The 26,271-nt window shown below is 38.9% G+C and overlaps 1 protein-coding gene across 2 annotated transcripts in view; it reads right to left on the bottom strand.

The window, feature by feature from the left end:
• Window positions 1-26,271, bottom strand: part of LOC135247708 (integrin alpha-M-like) — a 157,874-nt gene that overhangs the window by 81,742 nt on the left and 49,861 nt on the right. For both annotated transcript variants that reach the window (XM_064321478.1, XM_064321479.1), the window contains exons 4-8: window positions 13,847-13,914; window positions 7,281-7,395; window positions 4,962-5,092; window positions 4,296-4,438; window positions 3,266-3,416 (exon numbers count right to left, since the gene is read on the bottom strand). In XM_064321478.1, coding sequence (XP_064177548.1) covers window positions 3,266-3,416; window positions 4,296-4,438; window positions 4,962-5,092; window positions 7,281-7,395; window positions 13,847-13,914 — 608 coding nt within the window. The remainder of the gene's footprint in view (window positions 1-3,265; window positions 3,417-4,295; window positions 4,439-4,961; window positions 5,093-7,280; window positions 7,396-13,846; window positions 13,915-26,271) is intronic.

The raw sequence follows: 26,271 nt of genomic DNA, 5'->3' as shown, positions 1-26,271 counted from the left end.
ATAATAATATGTGCAATGTAAAAGAAATGAATCTCTGCCTCTACCTGTTTACCTCTACCACTGGTCGCACAGCCTCTCTCTCCTCTTACCTTTAGCTAATCCAGTTTTGGTAGTTAACTTGTGGAATTTCAATGTAATAAAACCAAGGTTTTTATGAGTGCAGAATTCCATAAAACCTCAATCATCATTACAAACTGGAGAACTGTCAGGGTCAGGACCAGAATGCACATGTCTCCAGATAGACAGCAGCAGAACAATCAGAGAATGGAAGCAAAATCATTTGATACATTTATTTCAGAATGTTATCGGAGAACAATGCACGCAATAAATAATTTAGGAGTTTCCAGTGTAGACCACATAATATATTTTGATGGTACAACGTCCCATGTGTGTATGAAGTTAAAAGTTCCGCTATCTATTAAAATGCGCTTGCAAGATGCAGGACGCAAGATAGAAGTAATGATTACTCACCCCAAGCAGCTTCTGCGTGGGGGGACTTACAAACTGGTCTATAGAGATTAGGAGAGGAAACAGCTGGGTGGAGGCATAAGGGCAGAGGCAGAGAAAGACGTAAGGCAGGGGATCCGAGTTAAGTAGGTGGTATACTTAGTAAGAAGTAGAACTTTTTGAGCAAAAAGACGCAATGAGACCAACTGAAGAACAAAAACACGGTGTTGTGTGTTCTCATGGTGCAGTGTGTGACGGCCTCCAGGGAGAACTTCTAGAAAATGTCTTTCTTGTTCTCCGACCTCCCCCTCTCAGCTATTGGTCCAAATATCACATGGTTGGTCCAAATATCACATGACTACACCATTAGATTACCAATGGTAAAAATGACCATTAGATGTTATTTAAGTCTTTTACAAAAAAACAATAAAATGCAGATAATTCAGTCAGTGCTAAAATCACGCAGTGGCCAAACCACTGCAAGTTTCATAGGTCTCAGCCATGTGGTTACACCAAAACTGGGGACAGTGCGTTCCAGATCAGGAAATTGCTCTCTACAGCAAGTTGTAAATGTCTTAAAGACAACAGTGATTTTTCATTAATTTATCAATTTAAAAAAATTGTGCCCTCTTGCGCCACGTGATTCAGTTAGGACTTCAGTTAATACCTTACGGTTGGGCTAGGGTCAGCACAAATATAGCTACCAAATTTTATTAATTTACATCAAACCACTTGGGAGTTATTAGAATCTATGTGTTAAGCTATGCCACATCAATTTTAGTTGGCTTCCTGCAACCATGGTCTTTTGAGTATAAGCCTACTTTACAGTAAGTCTCCTGAACGAATGAATGTATGTCACATGTCTTTCATCAAACCGCCAAGGAGGAAATGTAATTTTTCAACAAATGAAATCGTGGACATAATATATAGGAGTTTCAAGTTTTTTGCTAATTCTTTTTGCAAATCATCTTGATATCACTGATCATACAATAATATACAGTATCATTCGGTGCAACTGTAAAACCATTCAGTACAAGCCATTCCTTGCAAAGGGGTACATGCACTAGTTGTACGATATATGCATAGGGGGTCTTATTTCAATATAGAAAACTTATCTTCCAATCTCAACTGAAGCAATTTTTTTTATTTTTCAGGGGACAATGTTGATATTTAGGGGAAATTCTGCCTGGCATAAATACCAGGTCACAAATTATCATGATCCTATTTTATCCCAATCAGAAGTTTCATCAGTAATTAATTATCATTTCATATTGAGTGCTGAAATACACTACATGACCAAAAGTATCTGGACACCCCTTGGTCTGGAGCTGTTTATTCATTGCTTGGGCTAGGCCCCTTAGTTCCAGTGAAGGCAAATGACAATGCAAAAAAAAAAAAATCCATGCAGGAACGCTCCAACACAGTATAAAGCCTTCCTAGAAGATTGGAGATTATTATAGCAGCAAAGGGTGAACCAACTCCATATTAATGCCCATAATTTTGGATGAGATGTGTCCACATGCTTTTGGCCATGTAGTGCATATATATTTTCATATGCTGTTCACTATTAAACCCCGTATTTGTCATTGACCCTTAACCAATATGAATGGCAGATACAGTGCCATCCATAAGTATTTGGACAGTGACACAATTTTTGTTGTTTTGGCTCTGTACTCCAGCATATTGGATTTCAAATTAAACTTTGAGTTAAAATGCAGGCTGTCAGCTTTAATTATAGGGTATTTACATCCCTATCAGGTGATCCATGTGAGAATTACGGTCCTTTATGTACATAGGCCCCCTCCCACCATTATAAAGGGAACCAAAAGTTATTGGACAATTGGTTACTCAGCCAGCTGTGTGCCATTGCACCATTAGTTCATGCACAAAAAGCTAACAAAAGGTCTAGAGTTGATTTAAGTTCAGCATTTGGAGTCTGTACCCGTTGTCTCTCAACATGAGGACAAAAAATATCAATGCCAGTTAAGCAGACCATTGCCAAAACATTGGGTGTCAAAATGAACTGTTTGATACATTGTTAGGACAACCAGAAGACCACTGTAGTGGATCCTCAGAGACTACATTCACTTTCAGAAAACCTCTTTTCCTTTTCTGAGATTACCATGAAAAGAAGACACCAGCATAAGCTCAGAGGGTTCACCACAAAATGGAAGCCATTGGTCAGCCTCAGGAACAGAATGGGTTAGGGTTTTCTAAAAAATAATAATAATTTTAAGTAGATAAAACCCATAGATTTCTGGAACAACGATACCAAAAAAAGATGCTGTGACTGCTTGTGGCAACAGCAGGAAGAATTCTGAAGTCAGAAATCTTATCTGCTCAGATCCAGCCAAATGCCTGGACCAGAGCCAAAAACTGGAATGTTCTAGGCTGGCCAAATCAGTTGCCCAAGCAGAATCCACTTAAACATGCATTTCACTTGCTGAAAACAAGACTGAAGGCAAAAGCCCCAAAACAAACAAAAAAGGAATTGAGGGTGACTGCAGTACAGGCCTGGCTGAGCACCATGGGAAGATACCCAGCATCGGGTGATGTCTATGGGCTGCAGACTTCAGGAGGTCATTGAATGCATAGGATAGTAATTGCAATCAATAAATATGATTACTTTATTAGGATTGTTTATTTATCTAATTACATTTTTGCATTAGTCTTGTTTGCAGGGACAAGCATGTTTCCAAGGCTGCTTAGCTTTTCCCCTCACAAACAAAATAATCAATTTTCTGATAAATATCTCGTAAGTCACTCTTGGATATGGTATATTCACATATCAGAAAAACAATTCTTACACATATCTTACCCCAATAACATAACGGGTGATATTCCTGTCATCCATAGCTTTGACAACCTTTTTCCAATCCTTGTCAGATGGATTTCCATCTGTGATGATTACTAGAACCTTTGTAGCATCTGGAATGGCACCAGCTGTTGTGCTGTTCAAAATTGTTTCTCTGCAACATAAGAAATTTTATACAATGTATTTACTTCATGTGAATGTTTTATCACAGAATCCATTTAAATGCAAAATGTGCGGTCCAACAATGTGATTTTAATTTGATGGTAAGGGGTTGGGGAGATATTTACATGGATATAATATCTGCATGGTTTGTGTGAATGTATCTGTCTTTCATTTTTGCAACTATCTTATTGTATGATGTTGTATTGGATTTTGAATAATGTCTCATCACGGGCTGGCAAGTGTCATGACCCAATTAATCGCAACAATTATTATAAACTCCTGGTTATGGTAGACTAACCTTTGAAATTGGGGGAGGGGGGCACAACGGCCTATTTGGCATGTTCTCCAATGATGCTGTTACCATGTCATTGATAGATATGCCAGAACTATTTCCACTGAACAATATGGTACATCTGACCTCTTCCTCCGTAACAAGCATCTCCATTTCACACTCTGTGAAGTTTCTCTTTGTGTTGCTGTGAAATGTCAGGGAGAATTTCCATTCTCCCTGACATTTCATTGGAATGACAGGCTGATTTACTGTATATGCATGTCCATATTCACAATGGGCTATCCATTAACCTTTTATGGTTCATTGTGGGAGTTAACAAGGCAGGATACAAGGCCCATGCATGTACTAAAAACGTCAATTTGATTGTGATTTTTAAAGAGAAAATTACACAGTTTTATAAATCAGGATATTTCTGACCATATGCACTTTTCTTCTTCTGTGCATGCTTCACCTTCTGGTGTAGAACCTTCGTGAAGTGTTATAAATGAGGCCCCAGGACTAAGGTTATCACAGTATCTATTCAGCATAAACAATACTGATACACATTGATTTTAGCCATCTAAGAAAAAAGTGACTCACAGAACATTTTTCATTGCACCATATGTGTTGGTGAGGTCCTTCATGTGTTGTTCCTTTTCTAAGAGATCCAATGCCTTCTTTTCCTGGTAGTCTTTAAAGGTGAAAACAGTGCGGGACGTCTTCGAAAACTGCATTGCTGCAAACTGAAAAATTTTAAAGAAGTTTCTCATGAAATAATTTAATGACAATTATTCCACATGACAATTATTCCACATTATTCCACGAGGTCCATGCACCTTCTCCATCACTCCATATTATCCAGATTGAATGCTCTCATATTTCAAGCTACACATCATCTGCTAATTTCAGTTGGTCCATTAGTAAAGTAAAATTTGGCTATCAGCATCACATTCCAGTGTGTGGTTGACTGTGTGATTTTTATGACTGTAAGGTTTGAATGCTGGAGATTCTATAGAAAATATTTTTCTTCAAGATCTTGCTACTAATGTGTGTGTCCTCTAATGCATGTGACATCAACTGCTGCTTTTATCACAATGCAGTTTATATGCAGTCAGATGTGAATGAGTCAAAGAAAGCACTTCATGTGCACCTGAAGAAGCAAATCTGCAGGTGCAGCCACTTCATTGACATATTTTTTTAGCAAATTATGTCAATGAACTGGTTGTCGTGTATGGTGTACACATAATATAGTACAAGTGTGTAGACCTGTATAGAGGTATTTGAAAGTGTCTTCATGATGTCAGCAATGAAGTCTTTGTTCTTCTTAAAATCGTCTGCTTTCAGGCTTTCTGACCCATCAAACAGGAAGGCAAGGTCCACTTCCCTCTTAGTGCATTCTGATTAAACAAGACAGGTCACAGAAATCCTTTATATTTAGATTTTTTTCCTGAAGAATTATAGACATGAAACCTGAAAGCAATCACAAATAGAAACAACTTGCACAGATAAATATAACACTACAAATATGAAATGCAAAGCGTTACTCTACAATGGTGAAAAAATGAGTACACAAACGTTTGATACAATGCTTGTAGTGTTAATCAGAAAAAGGAGAAATCGTAATTAACATATATGAATTAAGAAAAAACAATATAGTATAATTGTAATCTCGAGTTCCACGGCTACTATGAATTGGAGAGGTTTGAGGGCTATAAGTTTAGGAATTGTGTAAAAAGGTTGATCACAAATTGTCATGCTGTAGTCACCATAAAACCCAGGCAAAGAAGAGGTGAGACTAAGTGGTGTGACCTCGATGGGCTAGGACTGCCAATAAAAAAATGACCAAGACCTTGCTGGTGTTTAGTGTCTGGCAAAAGCTCATAGATAGAGGCGTTCAAATGTTGAAAAAGGCATTCAAATACCTTGAACATATTGTAAAAATAACCATGCTAAGGCATATCTATAATGCACCGGCAATCTTTTAACCTTGGAATAGCTTTTCCTCAGTGGTATCAGCTGAAGTTTGCCAAGAGGACAAAAAGAGTTCACTTGGTTTCTCCTGGACCTGTAAGTAATGTTACCTCTAGCTATTACATTACATTACATTACATTACAGGCATTTAGCAGACGCTCTTATCCAGAGCGACTTACACAACTTTTTACATAGCATTTTTACATTGTATCCATTTATACAGCTGGATATATACCGAAGCAATTTCGGTTAAGTACCTTGCTCAAGGGTACAACGGCAGTGTCCTTACCCAGGAATCGAACCTGCGACCTTTCGGTTACAAGCCCAGTTCCTTACCCACTGTGCTACACTCCGTCTCTGTTCAGCTTGCTATGTCAGGTAGGGTACTCGAAGTGGTTGAAGACAGAGGAGACTTCTTTGATTGTAAACACAGGACCACAGCAAGGCTAAAAATCCTGCATAGTATGCCTTTAAGCTATAGTTTTTCAATTCTTTCGAAACATGTCCACACCACGAAAGTCATGAAATACCTTGGAGGTTATGATAAGATATTTTGCCCTTTCCATATGATACAGATTGCAATTTGAAATTGACACATTTTTAAAAAGCATTACAGTATAATCCTGTATCTGCTTTATGCAATTTCTCAGTGATCAATCAACATAGTAACCCCTGCTTCATCACTCATTTAGTGACACCCAGGTTGACAACAGCTGTGACATGATCGGTTTTAATGAAATACAAAGTTGATGAAAATCACAAAAAACTGGGAAAAAAGTGGAAGAAATCAGAGATTTTTTACATTCATTTTTTTAATTAATTAGATCCCATCACATTAGTGGGAAAAGATTTAAATAACATGTGCAAGAAAGAACAGGCTTTTTTTTGCCTTTGACTGAACATTGTTAGAAATAGAGCATACTTGAATTGCATCACTAAAATTGTGACTGCATCTGTTTTTATTTCTTAAAAGTTTGTTACAGTTGTTAAGTTGTACATTGCGAGATTTGAATCTTTGATGGAGCTTTTGTCACTAACATTACCGTAATGGGGAATGACTGCTGGGCAACACTGCTGACAGGGGCAGTCAAACATCAAACAAGAACTGACAAGGACAGGAATCTTGAGTCCAATGCATTCCAGAATGTGTACAGGCCTACATTATCACACTTTTTTCTCCAAACAGTTGGCAATAGGCTATTGTTAAAATACATAGGCCTATACAAATAATATAATACAGACTACGTTAACAGTGACAGGTTACCATCCAAAACTGCCGAAACCATGGAAATCACTAAAATGGAGGAATTTAGTGACTTCTGCGGCATACGCCCAGCCTTACTGATTGGTGGCCTATATCCCAAACACATCATGAAATCCCCATCTTTATTACAGTATACAATTTTTCTTATCATCACGCTATATTATTGGGGGGGTTATTTGGCCTGTTTTGTAATATTGGGGGGTTATAACCCCCCTATCCCCCCCGTAACTTATGCCAATGCTACTGTAAGTTATACCCATTCTGTAAATCTTAAACTTTCACAAGAATATTTATTCATCCACAGTGGAGGCCATGCATTTTTGAGAGGTAGAAAGTCTTAAAACTGTACCTTGATATGCTGTTTTGAAGCTACCCCCAAAGTTGAAATTATCAGTGGAGTGATAGCAGATGCCATTTAGGTATGAGTTGCCGTCACATTCATGAAACAAACTTGGGCTGCAAGTCTAGAAACAGAAAGACAGGATGCAATTAAATGAAACTCAAATCCACTTGCAAGCAGTAGGCCTCATAATTGGGGCTGTGTCCTTAATAGAGATGCTGATTTTCAATTATCTCACAGTATCACACAATGTGCTTGATTCCAAATAAATTCCTAGCATTGGGAATAATCTATCTTCAGAACGCTTCTTGGCGGGGCAGCACCACTGGTTGTATAGAAAATGCATGAACACAAAACAACACACATCAGTACCCAAGTTCTTCCATCATAATAAAGTATTAATACTTAGTTTGTGTCAATAAACACAGTCAATGTCAACACAATTTTATTTTCAACTCAAAAAAAACCAATACACAATGGCTTGGCTGAATACTCAATTCTGATTGCCTGGGACATGTGTATTATTTCTCGAGATAATCCTGAATATGGAGCAGCGTCTGCAAAAGTTCAATCACCATTCTAATTTAATGTCCATCCGTTGGAGTCGATAGTGGAAATTTGAAAGCGCAAGTAAGCCAATAGTTTCATAATCATACTTGAGTCTGTTTGATGCCCATGAATGACTGTACAGTATAGAGGGCAGCTGGTCTAGCTAATACCCTCTGTTTTGAATATATTTCAGTAGCTGGCTAGCTAGCTATCCATGTTTTTTTTTTTTAAACATGCTATGAAACCATTTTGACTTAAAACCTGACTGAATTTTAATATTAGGTAACTCGATTGAGGTACTAAACTAGAAAGAGGTGTTCATTACTAGGTGGTAGCCTACAGGGTATGGAATATTTGCTAGAATACTTAAGTAGGCTGACGTTTGCTTTGCAATGGAATCACATGTTTTGAAACACATGGTTTCATTACAGTTGATGGAGGTAGTAAATTGGCCTCGGTAATTGCCCTTAGTGCAGGGCATTCAAACTGCATAATGCTCATCTGCTCAGACATTATCCCACTTATACAATGGCTCAACAACAAAAAGCACAATTTCAATCAAAACATGCATTTCAAAAAATATTTTGCTTTATTCTGTTCATTTTAGATGAAGAAATATCCTCTATTTTAATGTTTCTTTTTTTACATAGGTAACTGTATGATAAATAAATAAGTTGTGCATACATAACAATTAGTTGTACATACATAGCCTTAATGAGAAAATAAAAAAGACTGAGTTGGCACATATCCAACAAGTAACAGATCAATCCATTACTCATACCCATCCCTAGTCCTTAACATTAACAAACAGTTATAAGCAATTCTTCTTCTTGTTTTTCCCAGTTTAGGGAGTCCAGAATTACTACAACTTTGTAAACATAAAGGGTTCTATTTTCTGGAATCAATGTCACATGATGCATAGGCACAGTCAATGGCATTTGGGCACGCTGGTGTGGCTAGTGAAAGTTGGTATTTTCGAGACCAGAGGTGAGAAGCGCACTGGGAAAAATGTGTAGCGCACCTACAAACAGAGCTGGGTTATACAGAATATATTATCAGTGGGTGTGGTGCAGGTGGATTTATTAATGACCAATCTAATTTCCTCTTTTCATTCCCTTTAAGAGTCATGCACATTGCGCAGGGTAAACTGCCAACTTCAAGGATAATGATATATCAATCAGATGTTTCTCACAATCTGTTATTTTGTGGGAGGGACAGTGTTGGGCTGTCACTTTTTTTGAAAAATGAGTCCAAACGAATCTCATAAATAAGAAAAATTTGTTTGCACTTGTTCAAATGTTTTTCTGTCAGAATTCAAACATTACCTAAACGCTCAGCTTAAAAAACTATGCTATAGCTAAGAAATAATGACAGCAGTATCTTAACATTTTATCAAACAAAATAAACCAGTGATTCCATTTAAAGCAGTAAAATGAATCAGTGGTGCTTAAATAAATGACAGAAAAATTATGACACGAGTCTGTCATTAATTCACAACAATGGCATGGCTTAACTGAACTGAGTGGGATCATAGTAAATAAAGTATCGCTCATATTACAAGTGTGCCATGCAGCTGTGCCACTATAGCTAATATTACTTAGTGATGAAAATGCCCTTTAAATACTCTCACCTGCTCTTGGCTCACAAGATTATATGAACCTGCAGTCATCCACTGGTAATGTCCCTGACTCTGCACCACTTATGAAACATTAGATACTCCTTTTAGCAGCATATTACTGTACTGTGCAGTGTTACTCTGCCTCCACTACATGCAAAGAGGTTGTTAATCCCCCCAGTGTCATCTATAGCTTTGATCTTAAAATTATGAGTATCCGGCGTGAGGGGTCTGGCGATGCTGAAGAGAAGTGGAAGATGGAGTTGGAATGTCGAAAGTAACAGACACAGGCTCATTTGGGAGCTTATTCAGAAATAAAGAAATTTTGTGCCTTCAGAGAAAGGACTGCAGTGCCTTCGGAAAGTATTCAGACCTCTTCACTTTTTCCACATTTTGTTACGTTACAGCCTTATTATAAAATGGATAAAATTCATTTTTATTCTCATCAATCTACACATAATACCCCATAATGACAAAGTGAAAACAGCTTTTTAGAATTTTTTGCAAATTTATTAAAAATAAAAAACTGATATCACATAAGTATTCAGACCCTTTACTCAGTAACTTTATTGAGGCACCTTTGGCAGTGATTACAGCCTCGAGTCTTCTTGGGTATGATGCTACAAGCTTAGCACACCTGTTTTGGGGTATTTCTCTCATTCTTCTCAGCAGATCCTCTCAAGCTCTGTCACGCCGAATGGGGAGCATTGCTGCACAGGTATTTTCAGGTCTCTCCAGAGATGTCAGATCGGGTTCAAGTCCGGGCTCTGACTGGGCCACTCAAGGACATTCACAGACTTGTTGCAAAGCCACTCCTGCTTTGTTCTGGCTGTGTGCTTAGGGTCGTCGTCCTGTTGGAAGGTGAACCTTCGCCCCAGTCTGAGGTCTTGACCGCTCTGGTGCAGGTTTTCATCAAGGATCTCTCTGTACTTCACTCTATTCTTCTTCCCCTCGATCCTGACTAGTCTCCCAGTTCCTGCCACTGAAAAACGTCCCACAGCATGATGCTGCCACCATCATCCATCACTGTAGGGATGGTATTGGCCAGGTGATGAGCGGTGCCTGGTTTCCTCCAGATGTGATGCTTGGCATTGTGGCCAAAGAGTTAAATCTTGGTTTCATCAGACCAGAGAATCATGTTTCTCATGGTCTGAGAGTCCTTTACGTGCCTTTTGGCAAACTCCAAGCGGGCTGTCATACACCTTTTCAGGGCTCATGACTATCTTTTTACATTGGTTGCACTGGTACGCCTAACTCTTTCACCGCACCTTTTGGTGCACAAACAATAAATCGCAATAACCTCAATTGTTTAAAAAATGAACTTAAAAAAAAGTGCTGATGTTTAAAGTGCTCAACAAACTCAAATAAATAAATCAAACTCAAATAACTCAAACATAAGTGTGCGCTGCTCCCGGAGGAGTACAGGGCGCGGTTTCACACATACACATTAGTGATACACGGATCGGCTCTGATGTCATCCGAATCGCATCATCCACCCGCCACCCACCTGAACTAATTATTTTCTCCAATTTAGAGATCCGCACCCCTACGACGGAGTATTAGGGCCACATTGATTGGGAAAAAATCTGAGATTTCGAGAATAAGGTCGTAATATTACGAGAATAAAGCCGTAATTGAGAAAAAAAGTCATAATAGTACGAGAATGAAGTAATAATTTATTGAGAATAATATAAAGTCATAATATTTCAAGAAATAAAGTCATAATTTTAGGAGAAAAAATCATAATATTACGTAAATAAAATCTGAAAATCTTGAGGGAAAAAAACATCATTTTTAGGAAAATATATTACTAGCAACCAACAAAATGGGCGAGAGGACAGTCTAATGGCAGCCTGAGCCTGCAATTTTCTCCAAGTCCGTGTGGTTCTTTTTTCGGAATAGAAAAGTTTCTTGCACAATCTTTTCAAAGTCCTGTTACTTATGATAATGTGGTGCTGATGTGCTAAAAGATTAAGTATCTCGTTATTTGTGAAACCTATACTAAAGTATAACTTCACAAGATGCTCCACGTTCCTCATTTTAACGCAGGCGGCAGGCTGCTCTTCTGATATTTCCCCACGTAGCCTTTATTCTCAAAATCTCCGATTTTATTCCCCTTCAATTTGGCCCTAATTCCCGATCACACTTTACCGTTATTTCTCATTATTTCGCAGCTGTTGCATATGATATACCCAGCACTTGAAAAGTGTTTCACTAAATCGCTCCCGCACGGAACTTTTCTGCCCTTCCTTTTTTTTTTTTTAATTCTCCTTTTTTAAATTTTCTCTCGTATCTTTTTTTGCCTCAATTGCTGCTTTAGACAAATGGACGCCGTAATTGGCACAATGAGAGTCTAGTCTCCTAATTTGTGCCTGACGAAAAATGAATCTTAAAATATGTTCACATTTTAGAGAATGTAATTCATATTTGCCTCATTAATTATGTGTTATTTCACCCACCCGCAACCCAGAATATCAGGGTCAGAGCCAACCAGAGGCAGAGTAGGGGAGGGGCTTTTCAGAATGCGGGTGGAGACAAAAAACAACGCTACACACATACACACACAGAGACAGACCTGCTAAATGTCAGGCGCACCGGTGCGACCGATGAAAATGTTTAGTCGCACTTGACAGATTTTTGGTCGCATGTGTGAGCAAAATGGTCGCACTCTGGAGCCTTGCTTTTACTGAGGAGTGGCTTCCATCTGGCCATTCTACCATAAAGGCCTTATCGGTGGAGTGCTGCAGGGATGGTTGTCCTTCTGGAAGGTTCTCCCATCTCCATAGAGGAACTCTGGCGCTCTGTCAGAGTGGCTATCAGGTTCTTGGTCACCCCCCTGACCAAGGCCCTTCTCCCCAGATTGCTCAGTTTGGCCAGGCGACCAGCTCTAGAAAGAGTCTTGGTGGTTCCAAACTTCTTCCATTTAAGAATGATGGAGGCCACTGTTCTTCGGGACCTTCAATGCTGCAGACATTTTTCTGCACCCTTCCCCAGATCTGTACCTCGATTCAATCCTGCCTTGGAGGTCTACAGACAATTCCTTCGACTTCATGGCTTGGTTTTTGCTCTGGCGTGCATTGTCAGCTGTGGGACCTTACATAGACAGGTGTGTGCCTTTCCAAATCATGTCTAATCAATTTAATTTGTACCAGCAGAGGTAAAGAACAAATTCTTAACTAGTATTTAAATTTAATTATTTCCTGGATGGAAACGAGACAGCGACATCCAAACTTCACTCTGGTTATGACTCATGTCTAGAGGCCTGGGCTAGCAATGTAGATGTTGAATTTGCTATGAGCTACCCTATAACCATAAGTGACCATGTAGTTAACTTTGGTGAAATTAAAACAATGTATATGAGCCCCCATATAAATTACAAAACCCACAAACCAGGTAATCCATAAGTAAGTTTTAAAGGGAATTGTTTTACTTCACATAGCCTTCGTAACCAATGAACAAAATACTTCCCTAATCCATACACAGCTAAACAGATTCACAAAATAAAAAACGTACACAAATGGCCAATAAAATTAAACCTTTTGGCATGCTTCTCCGTGGCTTTGGGGCACCTGTGGTCATCGTACTCACGGCTGCCTACACAGTTCTACAGAGAATTGGTGAGGAAGAACTTGGAGATTCCAGCACTGGAGACAATCCTTTGAGAAACACCTGAGTCGATCTCCTAGTAGGTTCTCTCCAGGGTACGAGCAGTCTGTCCTCTGAATTGTAGACATTCGGCTGCACATTTGCCTGCCGTTAAGTCTCACTAACCTTCTCCGTCCTTCTCCCAACTCTCCCTGGCTTCAACTCTCACCAAGAAGGATCTCTAATCGTTTTGTTTTCTCTTGTAACCATTCCAACCCAGACATCAATTTACAACAATGTAACAAACTAAACTGCGCAGCCAATCACATAAAAGGTCAAAACCAAACAAACATGCATGATCACAACTAATTCACCAAAAGGAATACAGTAAACAAGCATGACCACTCAGCATCAAAAGTTCAATTACAGAAAAACACATTGGAGACAAAAAATTAACCCTGTGCATTCCTAACCAATTTTAACCAGTTTCTACGTGTGTTACAAACATAAGATTTTCAGGGGTGGTGGAGCCCAAAACCCCTGATGGTGCACTTTCTTTCAGAAGAAAATATATTCTTCTGAATATATTTTCTTCTGACATGAATGGAAGCCTTGCCATTACTGTGAATAAGAAAGTTTCATTAAGCAGCAATCAGCTAGTTTGACATTCTACATTGCTTAATGAGCATACCAATCAGCTGGCCAACCAGCCAACAAAGGACTTCAGGTCCACAATTGCATATTACTGTGGTAAAATTTGACTTGGCTAAAATATGGAGATTTATGTACTAATAATTTTTAACAATGTAAATAAAAGTAATCTTACGGTGATCCGCGTAGGGGAAGTGGAGCGGATATCCAGAGCTATTCCAGTTGATTTGGTGGTGTTCATTTCTGAAAAATAAATCTATATATTAGAATTTTTATGTATATTGATAGGACCATACTTCAAAGGATAATGTCTTTTACTACATTTTCCTCTGTGAGCCATTTTTTGTAGTTTTATATACATTGCCTTGAAAGTATTTCCCCTTCCTGATTTATTCTATTATTGCATATTTGTCACACTGAATGGTTTCAGATCTTGTGGCAAAATGTAATTTTATTCAAAAGGAACCTGAGTAAACACAAAACATATTTTTAAAAATATTATTTGATGAAAAAAATTATTAAACACCTAAATCACTCATGTAAAGTAAAAGTCAAAGTAATTGCCCCCTTAAACTTAATAACTGATTGCACCACATTTAGCAGCAATAACTGCAACCAAACACTTCCTATAATTTGATATCAGTCAATTAAGCCCACTCTTCTTTGCAGAACTACTTACTTCAAACAAATTAGTTTTTGAGCATGAACTGCATGTTTCAAGTCCTGCCACAGCATCTCTATTGGTCTCAAATCAGGACTTTGACTGGACCACACCAAAATTTTAATTTTGTTTCTTTTCAGTCAATCAGATGTGGACTTGCTTTTGTGTCATGGATCATTGTCTTGCTGCATTACCCATTTTTGCTCCAGCTTCAGCTCACAGACAGATGACCTGAAAATGTCCTTAAGAATATTCTAGTAGAGTAGAATTCCTGTTTTCTCCATTAATGGCAAGTCATCCAGGCCCTGAGGCAGTATCCCCACACCATCACACTACCACCACCATGTTTCACTGTTGGTATGATGTTCTTACTGTGAATGCTGTATTTGCTTTATATCAGACATAATGAGACCCATGCCATCCAAAAAGTTCCATTATTGACTTCCATAGAACTTCCATAGAACATTATCCCATTTTTGCAAATGTGAGATGAGCATCAATGTTTCTCTTCATTAGCAGTGGTTTCTGCCTTGCTACTCTCCCATGAATCCATTTTTGCCCAGTCTCTTTCTGTTTTTTTCTGTCATTGTGCCCTTGGAGAAATTTGGTAGGCAGTGGTGGTGGCTACTTCTCTCTTATGTTAAGGTTCAATATGAGTGAGGTTTAGATACAACAGGGCTAACTGCATGCAAACCTGGCTGTGTTCACTCAACTGAATCTAATTAAATTTGGTTAACTGAGTAACTAAAGGGGAAATTATTTTTTCACATGGGTGATATTGGTATTTGACTTTTTTCATTAAATAAATGTTGTTTTGTGTTTACTCAGTTTGCCTTGTCACAATTCAGTGTGAATAATATACAATAATAGAGGAAATCAGGAAGGTACATATATTTTTCCACGGCACTGTATACATCTATCTGAAGAAAAACATGTTTTCTCACACATACAAAGCACTGCATACAAGCCATTCATGCTTGCAAAATCTAGGCCTACCACTAAAAATACTGGTATCAAAATTAGGCCAAGTTATAAGAAACAATATTGCCTATCTTAGCTCACACAAATTTAACACACCATATTCCGAAGCAATGCTGCTACCCAAGTTATCCTTAATATTTTCAAGTAACTTGGCCCTGTGTTTTTTCAACTTACCATCTAAAGAGAATATGCTCATATAATATTTATATGAAAATATAAGCAGGTTTCTGATGATTGGGACTTGCATGTTATTTGTGTATGCTCTGAGATTTTAAACAATCATTTTTTTCAAAGAGACTGCAATTTGGCAGCATGCGAAAATAACTGAAGTCCCAGCATAATGGATTAAAGGATGCTATTGTGTGTACAGGAAAGTATAGCTCTATGAAATACAAAACCCCAGCACAAATCAACAAAGGGTTCAGGTTCTCCCGTATTTTTGCCCATAGCCGATACACCAGTGGCAGCAGAGCTGAAAATTGACAGGGCATAAAATTTTACCTTAAACTCATTCTTGGTCTTGACCTGTTTTCAGTCATTTTCCTTGATTAACAATGCATTGATTACTCACAAATTATTCAATACAGTCAGAGATACATTGTAGCCGAGTCTCTACTATGAGGAATGTACAGTGCCATGAGAATGGCTTCAGATCTTTAGACAAAAAGTAATATTAGGGAAAGGGAAACCGAGTGAACACAAATGATTTTATTTATTTAATGAAAAAAGTTTATATGGAGGTTTAACACATGAGTACATACTTGGTGTATGAAAGAGGGGTACAGGTCTATGGGGCACTGGGACTCCTTCTGGGACAGGGGCGATGGGCTGCATCTGAACCGGAAGAGTACTGCTGCACTGGGCCAGCATATGCGTTAGCACAGGATTATTTAAACTAGGAATTTGGAGGGCAGGGAGGTCAAAGAGAGAAAAGGGTAGGGAGGTGCAGCCTGTCAAGGTTTCCTACAATAGTGTGAACACCAATGAAATCTTTGTAAAGCAAAATTGTAGTAAGGGTGGCAGGGGGTGAGGGAACGGATGAGAATGTGAAGAAGTAACAATCTGAAATTTCTTTGTTTAAATGCTAGAAGTATGAAAAAAACATTTTTGAAATTTGAGGCTGGTATGAATAGTGGGGGCTATGACATAGTTGGTATGGACATGGCTTGGGGAGGAGGAATGGGATGAATATAATGTAGCCGGGTACAAACTCATTAGATCCGGTAAGAGAGGTTGGGGTGTAGCTCTGTATATAAAAGAAAATTTTAATGTGCAGAAAATTCCCAAAATTGAACAGCTCGTGCAAATGAACAAGGCCTCCTCTACAGCCAGAATTTTTTATTTTATGCAAGCCAATTTTGACAAGATGCGAGTCTTAACTGCAAGACTGTGAGTGAAAAGTGGGACAGATTCAAAAGCGTTATTCTTGAGGCACAATTTAATTTTATTCCAAAGGTAAGGAAAAGTAAGTTGAAGAAGCGGACTCCCCAGTGGATGAACAAAGCCATACGAGAGAGTTTGAGGGGGAGGAAACTATATAAGATATATAAAAATGACAGCACTGAGAGTAATAAGGCTGAATAATGTTGCGTTAAAAAAGAACTATGGGAAGCCAAGAGGCTCTTTGAAAGGCAAAATGCCCAAGATTCAAAAAGTAATCCTAAACATTTCTTTTAATACTGCAGTAGGAAAAGGAAAGTTAAGGAGGATATCGGGTGCAGCAAGAATGAAGAAGGAGCATTGCTTTATAAGAACAGAGGTATTGATGATGCCTTAAATAGTTATTTTATTGAGAGTTTTATATGAGAGACTCGAACCTTGGACTCCGGAGAGAGCAGACGTGTCTCTGTGAGCTCCCGCAGCTTTATCGTTCTACTTTCTTTCCCAGCCTCTTTCGCAGCCTCTGTTATTATTTTTTATTTATTTATTTTTTTTACTTTATTTATTATTTTATTATTATTTTACTGTTTTATATTGTCTTATATTTGATTCTTCGGTTTTTACTTGGATTTTATTCTTGGCTTTGAGACTGGTTGTAGCCACTGTCAAACATGCCTCCTCATACCTCGGAATGTTTCAAATGCTCAGACTGTCGTAAACTGTTACAGAAGATTGTTTTACTGGAAACCAGAATCTTCGCATTGGAAAATGACAGAGAACTTGAGACAAAAATGCTCACCGTTCTGCCAGACCACAAACCAAGAGAGGACGGGAGAAATAGCTCCAGTGTTATTCCACGGGCACTCGGGGGAGAGTCAACAAAAGCTAACGCTAATACAGCACAACAAGCTAAGCTAAGGCTAGAGTGCTTAACAGACTTCCCGAAGCTTGACATAGCTCATTCAAAAATGGTAAACAAAACTGAGCAATATGAGAGTATAAGCCGGTGGCACAAGCTTGGAGCGAAACCAAAAACACGAAACCAACAGATTGCAGTCTTAACATCCTCCACACCACATTGTTCATCATGAGCTCGGAAAACTAATGCTAACGCTACTACACCCCGTGAAAAAAGGGCAATAATGCAGCTGAAACCGGTTCCTTTGCTGAACCGTTTCGAACTGCTAATGAATCTGGGTAAGTATATTCCAAGTGGTAACGACAATGAAGCAAAATCAGCGACGCTGACTACGAAATGGGACTCAAAGCGGGCTAGCAAAGACACAAGGCCTAACAAGCTGTGGCTCTCGCCTGACGCCAACACTGCACCGAGCGCTCTGATCCTGGGTGATTCCACTGTCCGTAGGCAGCAGACTGGTGCTAACATGCGGTCTCCCCAACGCGACAGTTTCAGAATTAAACAAGGAGCTCCGTAACATTCTCTCCCAGCACCCGGCGATCGATCGAATTATTCTGCACGTGGGCAAAAATTACATTTGTAGAGAAGAGTCGGAAATCCTAAAAAAGGACTTCACTGAACTGTTTAATACATTTGAGAAGCTAACAGCATAAAAGTTCATCAGTGGACCTCTTCCAGCCCAAGGAACTAATATGTTCTCTCATCTGCTTAGCCTCAACATATGGCTGAGCAGAACCTGCAGCCTAAAAGTTCTGAATTATATTGACAATTTTAATCTATTCTGGGGGCGCAGAGAATTATTTAGACCCGATGGTGCCCACCTAAGCGGAACTGGAGTGAAAGCACTGAAGGATAACCTTCTTTTTGCTCTTCGCCACCCATCTTCCCCCTGCACTGATTCAACACTACAGGTGCAGCCACAGCCTCCTCCACCTGCCCCCGACCATGATGTAGAACCATCAAACACCTCATCACAAATAGAGACACAGAATACAGGTACAATCACAATCCCCACCAATGGAGAACATGACTCAGGCTGAGTTCCTGACACTGGACGAGATAATCAGATAATCATGCTACAGTCACCAGCAGATTCTCCGCAGTCATCCCTCTCATCCTCCACCCTCTCTTTCTCAACATCATCCCCTCCACATTTGGATTTCTCAGAGAAAGTGAAGGAATTGGTGCATGCTGGGACTAAACTCTCACTCTCCATCTCAGCCCACAAGTTCAGCAAGTGCTACTGATAACAGCAGCAGAGTACAAAACACTGATAGCACTTCATGATGTGTTCAGGGTCCCTGCTATAGTAAAGATGTTACTGACAGCTGTTCTGAGACCAAGCTGGGACCCAGTATGCCTGTAATGTTCTTTATTCCTGCGTTGATTAGAAATAGAAGGAATCGACTGCACTTAGCTTATGAGGTAAATCGGTCTAATCTGTTACCTGTATCACGACAACCTCAGACTGACTTAGGGGCTCCTATTATCTCTACAAATCTAGCTCTATTTAATATCAGATCTCTAGCCAACAAATCATTCTTAGTTAATGACATTATAACATCCTACAATTTACATTTTCTGTTTTGTATTGAGACATGGTTAGTAGAAGGCAGCAGTGCTACTGTTCCTCAATGAGTCAGCTCCAGTAAATTTCAGTTTTATGAATACATGGTGAACTGGTAAGAAAGGAGGAGGAGTAGCTGCTTTATTTAAAGATGCATTCCCGTGCAAAGAGATTACATTTGGTAATTTTATTTCTTTTGAATACCTCTGTTTCATATTGAAGGGTGCTCCCAAAATTTTATTTTTAACTATTTACAGACTTCCAAGATACTATACAAATTTTATTAATGACTTTGCTGAACTACTGTCAGTTATCTCCATTGATTACAACTTTTTTTTATCATAACTGGGGATTTTATCATCCACATAGATAGATAATAACATGGACTAATGCCAAAGAAATCTTTTGCACTACTTGACACTTTTGATCTCTAGCAGCACGCGAAAGACCCCACGCACACGCAAGGCTACACTTTGGATCTGGTTATTTCTAAGGATCTTGACATTTATTCTGTTATGGTGAAGGACTTGGCCCTTTCTGATCATTTGTGTCTTCTTTGACTTACTGATCACTCCGGATGTTCAAATAAGCTCCGTTTCTGTTAAGAAAAGGTACATTAACGAGAGTACTTGTGCTCAGTTTATGGAGGCCATAGCTATGTCACCAATCATGAGTGCAGAAACAGTCCTGGATAATTTTAATTTGAAATTTTAAATGTCATGGATGTTGTAGCACCGGTAAAAGTCAAGAAAATTTTAAGGAAACAGAAAGCACCATGGAGAAACACCATGATGGTAAAAGCCTTGAAAAGAGAATGTAGGAAAACTAAACGTAAGTGGAGAAAAACTAAACTTCAAATCCACTATGTCCTCTGTAAACAAAGCCTTAGTCATTTTAACAATGAGTTATGCAGAGCTAGACAGCCATATTTCTCTAAGATGATTAACAGGAACACCTACAATACCCGCACTCTACTTGTCATGGTTGACAAGCTTACTAACCCCCAAAACAGATAGCCCCAGAACTCCATTCCACAGAGAAATGTAATGAATTTGCCTGCTTCTTTAGTGAATAAATCTAAACTATTAGACTGACCATTAACAACACAGTCAAACAATGAAACTATGCCGTCCCTATGACCACCTAGAAATAAATAGACTATTATGTCACAATTTAATATAATTGACCAAAAAAACTCTAGAGGAAACAGTTAAGCATCTTAAATCATCAACCTGTTGTCTTGACATACTGCCGTCTGACTGTAGCTACTGATTTGCAGCAAAGAGTTAATGGCTCACTACTATCAGGCATCACTAAAAACAGCTGCCATTAAGCCACTCTTAAAAAAGAGAACTCTGGATGTCTCTGTGTTAAACAACTATAGACCTGTCAAATTTTCCTTTTATAGCTAAGATCATTGAGAAAGTTGTTCTCAATCAACTCAGCAATTTTTTTAACTCAAATGGTCATTTTGACAAATTTCAATCAGGCTTCTGACCTTACCACAGTACGGAAACGGCTCTTATAAAAGTGTTAAATGACATACGGCTGAATACTGATTCAGGTAAAATATCAATTCTGGTTTTACTAGATATCAGTGCTGCATTTGACACTATAGATCATAGAATACTGATGGACAGGTTGGAAAATTGGGTAGGACTTTCCGGAGCAGTCCTTAATTGGCTCAGATCTTATTTAGAAGGCTGGAGTTACTTTGTCACCATTGGCAGTTATAAATATGATAGGGTGGCTATGACATGCGGAATCCCCCAGGGATCAGTTCTCGGACACCTTCTGTTCAAACTCTATATGCTGCCTTTGGGCCAAATTCTACAGAACAACAACATTAATTACCATAGTTATGCAGATGATACACAGATAGGCTATATCTGGCACTCTCACCAGATGCCTATAACCCAATAGACTCACTGTGTCAATGTTTAGAGCAAATCAATTATTGGATGTGTGAGGGAGGGGAGAGTGTCGGAGGACCACACGCAACTGTACAGGGACTCGAAAAGCTCATCCCCGAGGTGATAAGCCACTGAGGCTAGAGGAAACGAGGAAGGGAAAAAATAACAGACTGACAGGAGTGAAAACTCAAACTTCCTGTCAAGCCTTAAAAAACGGTCGAACAGAAAACAACCCTGTAAAAACAAGGGCGAGAAACAGAGAAATAAAAATACTGAGCACCGCTCAGGAACTAAAAATAGTTGGGATAGAAACCAAGGAAACCCAGCGTAACTGAGTCGCAGCTCAGACCCAAAACAAAAAGGAAAACTTGGGGTCAAACCCCGAGATACCCAAGAACCTAAGACTTAGGAAAACAAAAAGGTAAAGCCCTAACGGTCTGCCGGTAGGAAGCCCAGAAACACAGACCGAAATACAAAACTTCTAAGGGGGAAATGCTTCTTGAGAAGCGAGAGAACAAGAGGTTTATTGAACAGGCTCTGAAATACCTTACCGGCTCAATGAGAACGTAAGTTTACACTGAAGCAAGGACTGAAAGTCAGACAGCGTCTTAAATAGTCTTGCATGACGCAGGTGGCCGAAATCACGGCATAGGGAGGAATAATTGGAAACAGGTACATCCAATGAGGAAATAATTAGGCCGGGAGGCCAAAAATGGAATTGCACCCCAAACCCATGACAGGATGAGCCAAAATTTTCTTCAATTAAATAAGGACAAAACAGAGATTATTGTGTTTGGCAACAAAGAGAAGAGAATTAGTATTAGTAAACACCTTGATTCTCGGGCTCTAAAAACCAAAGACCAAGTCCGAAATCTACAGCTACAGCTCATTCAGAATGCGGCTGCTAGAGTTGTATCCAGGATGAAAGGAACAGAGCACATTACTCCAGTTCTAAAATGTTTACTGGCTTCAAGTTAGTTACAGAATAGATTCTAAAGTGCTGCTACTAGTCTATAAATCACTGAATAGTTTAGGCCCAGAATACATATCTGATATGTTTAAAGAGTATAAACCGAGTAGGACTCTTAGATCCTTGGACTCAGGTCGGTAGCTAGGGCCCAGAGTCAACCAAATGGATAGCAGCATTAGCTGTTATACTGCATGAACTGGGAAAAAATTACCAGAGAACTTGTATATCCCACTGTTGAAATTTTTAATCAGTAAAAACGTTTCTCTTCAGTGCTTATGATTGAACTCTAAACTTGCATCTGTTATTGCATTAAGTAGACTTAGTCATTCCGATGGGAAGACAGTTTTTAATTGTTTTTCTATTTTATGTACTTTGTACTTTGTTTGTTCCTTTTGCTTTTATTTATGTAAAGCACACTGGGTTGCCTCTGTGGACGAAGTGAGCTATAGAAATAAATTTTTATTGATTGATTGATTGATATATGAGAAGAGGTTACTAATAGTCTGAAAGACATAGTTTGTACTCAGAATGTCTTATAAGATATTGAGATAGAGTATAAAGAAGAAATGGATGAATTACGTAAACTAAAGACAAGTAATGGCATATACCCAAGGGTACTCAAAGAGTTAGTTGTGATCATCTTTAAACCTCTAGCAGGTATTTTTAGACAGTCCTTAGAAACTGGAGAAATACCTTAGGACTGGAATCAAGGTAATAAAATACCAATATATAAGAAAAGGGACCGTACTGATCCAGGAAACAGGCCTGCATCATATGTAATATACTGCCATCTATCATTAGAGACAAGTTGGAAGTGTTTCTTGAAAATAACAAGATCCTAAGCGATAGCCAGCATGGTTTTTGCAAGAGAAGATCATGCCTGTCAAACCTTCTGGTATTCTTTGAAGACCACGTATTTTGATTATAACAGGGCTTATGATATTATATATTTAGATTTCTAAAAGGCGTTTGATAAGGTACTACATGAAATACTTGTTAGCAAAATGAAGACAGTAAGAATTAGAGGACATTTCAGATTACATTTGGAATTGGCTAAGAGTAGTAGTAAGAGTGATATTATCTGAGCAGGGAACTGTTAGAAGTGGAGTCCCAAAGGGATCAGTGCTGGGACCACTGTTCTTCCTCAGTTATATCAATGACCTTGACAGGGACATAGAGAGTACATTAGTTTACTATGATACAAAACTGGGCCAGCTGATAGTTTGTAATCTACTAAAGTACTCCAAGAACATTTAAATAAAATCCAGAAGTTGGCAGATACCTGGCAAATGGAATTCAGTAGCATGTAAAGTTCTGCATGTGGGAAATAAAAACATTAGGCAGGATTACATTATGGGAGAAACAAATTCGGAATGGGCTCAATTTTTAAAAAAAACTTTGGAGTAATGGTTGATCAAAGCCTTTCAGATTCTAGGCACTGTGCTGTAGCCGTAAAAAAAAAGGCTAACAGGATACTGGGTTATATAGCCAGAAGTATTGAGTATAAATCCAAGGAATGGGTACCATACTACAACAAAGATATAGAGGCTCTGGAAAAGGTTCAAAGAAGTGCAACCAAATTGATTCCTAGAATGAAAGATAAGAGACTTAAGATGCTTAATATCTTCAAGCCTAGTTAAAAGGAGACGTCGGGGTGATTTGATTGAGCCTTTTAAATTCATAAAGGGGATCAAAAAAAGTAAACTACAAGAGATTATTCAGGTTCAATTCTGTTAGCAGAACGAGGGGACATAAATGGAAATTAGCAAAAGTTAATGCAGAGAGTATTCAATGTGTGGAACAGCCTGCCAGGTCACATAGCAGAGGCAGAAATTCTGGGTATTTTAAAGACTAGGCTTGATACAGTGTAGGTAATCAGAGCACTAATTTAGTCAGGAAAATGGCTAGCATTGTTGGGCTGAATGGCCTGTTCTCATCAATATGTTATGTTATAAAACACCTATATGACCCATGTGAAAAAGTGAATGCCCCCTTGGTTACTCAATTAACCTAATATAATTGCTATTCAGTTGATTGAACACAGCCAGGTTTGATTGCAGCTAGCCCAGATGAATCTAAACCCCACTGATATTGACCCTTACCAAGAGAGTGAAATAGTCACCACAGTTTCCAGAAGCACACTATGCCACGATCAAAGGAAATTACAGAAATGATGAGAAAAAAATGGTTGAAATATATCAGTCTGGAAAGTAGGGTTTACAAAACCATTTATAAGGCTCTGGGACACCACTGAACCAGAGTGAGAGCCATTATCTCTAAATGGTAGACACTTGGAACAGTGATGAATCTTTCCAGAACTGGCCGGCCTGCCAAATTTCTCATAGGGCGCAGAAACAACTTATCTAGGAAGTCACAAAAGATCCCTGAAGAACATACGAAGAACTTCAGGCCTCTCTTGCGTCAGCTAATATCAGTGTCCATGACTCCCAAATAAGAAAAAGACTGGGCAAAATGGGATTCATGGCAGAGAGTCAAGTCAGAAACCATTGCTACCCAAGAGAAACATCAATGCTTGTCTCACATTTGCAAAAAAGCATGTGAATGATTTCCAGGCTTTGGGGGATAATGTTATATGGACAGATTAGTCAAAAGTGGAACTTTTTGGATGACACAGGTCCCATTATGTCTGGCATAAAGCAAATACAGGATTTCACAGTAAGAAAATCATACCAACAGTCAAACACGGTGGTGGTAGTGTGATGTTGTGGGGATGCTTTGCTGCTTCAACACTTAGGCGACTTGCTACTATTGAAGGAACCATGAATTCAGCACTATACTATAAAATTAATAAGGAGAATACTGAAGCACTAATGTGTTATGCAGCAAGACAAAAGCAAGTCCACACCTGAACGGATGAAAAGAAACAAAACTTTGACTAGTGGCGTGGTCAAACTCCTGACCTGAACCCAATAGAGTTACTATAGCAGGACCTGAAACAAGCAGTTCATGCTTGGAAACCAACCAATTTTGTCAAATTAAAACAGTTCTGTAAAGAAGAGCGGGCTAAAATTCCTCCATAGCAATGTGAAAGACTGAAAGACAAATTATAGGAAGCGTTTTGTTGCAGTTATTGCTGCTAAAGGTGATGCAACCAGTTATTAAGTTTAATGGGGCAATTGTTTTTTTCACAAGGGTGATATGGGTGTTTGAAAACTTTTGTCATTTAATAATAAATAATAAATTATTATTATTTTAAAAATTATTTTATTGTTTTGTGTTTCCTCAGGTTACCTTTGTCTCAAATTACCATTCAGCTTGACAAATGTCCAATAATAGAGCAAATAAAATATTCTAAATAAAGTAGATCTCCGAATTGACTTAAAGGGGAATTATACTTTATAACACTGCTGCTGCTCATGACTGATATTGTCCTTCTAATGAATGTGTCGCCCTTCATTTTTCGATTAGTTATTTCATTTTAAATGTCTAACGTTAGAAACAAAGTCTACATAGTAGTATGGTTTCCGGTATTTTCTTCTTCTTCGATTTCGTTTCGCAGCAAAATCGAGAAGAACGAAGCAAAACATTCCGTTAACTTAGCGTTGAAATCGAACAAACTAACGTCTGCTAGCTTTTGTCTGATGCGATATTGGTACCCGGTTGTTATAATGGCCCCGTTAAACTTGCCTTGAAAGCACATTTTCATAGTTTTCAACGCGATGCAACTTTGTGCCAGACATGGCTGGATGTAATCAGACACCCCAACATAACAGCCGAAGAAGTTTGCAAACGAGGACTAAGGGTATGCAGCAACTACTCTGAAGGCACCGACTACCAAGGCGACCGTCTGAAGCCTGGAGCTGTACCCACCGTTTTCCGATCGTTGGTCGAACGGCTCAAGGTAGGTACTATGCGGACTGGCTAACGCTATCGCGTCTGTCTGTGATACATAAGATGTCTACCACCAGTTGTCATTTGTCCTGGGAATAGCTTATGGTTCCTCAATCTCAGCCCGCTCCTGACTCACTCTCACTCTCGCATGATCAGCCTGCAAATTAGCCAGCTAATGTCCTACGACATTTTCGGTTTCGCTAGCTAGTAGTCATACAACACTATTTCTACGACCAACCTAATGTTATTGTCTGCAGGTACGCCCACATCGGAAGTTGCGAAATGATATGGATCCTCGAGTTCGACACTAAACTGCCTGGGTCTACTTCCTGCATTTGTAAAGGAAAACAACAAAAC

The sequence above is a fragment of the Anguilla rostrata genome, chromosome 2 (assembly GCF_018555375.3).
Source record: "Anguilla rostrata isolate EN2019 chromosome 2, ASM1855537v3, whole genome shotgun sequence".
Classification (NCBI taxonomy): Eukaryota; Metazoa; Chordata; class Actinopteri; order Anguilliformes; family Anguillidae; genus Anguilla; species Anguilla rostrata.
This window is presented reverse-complemented; position numbering and strand designations above follow the sequence as displayed.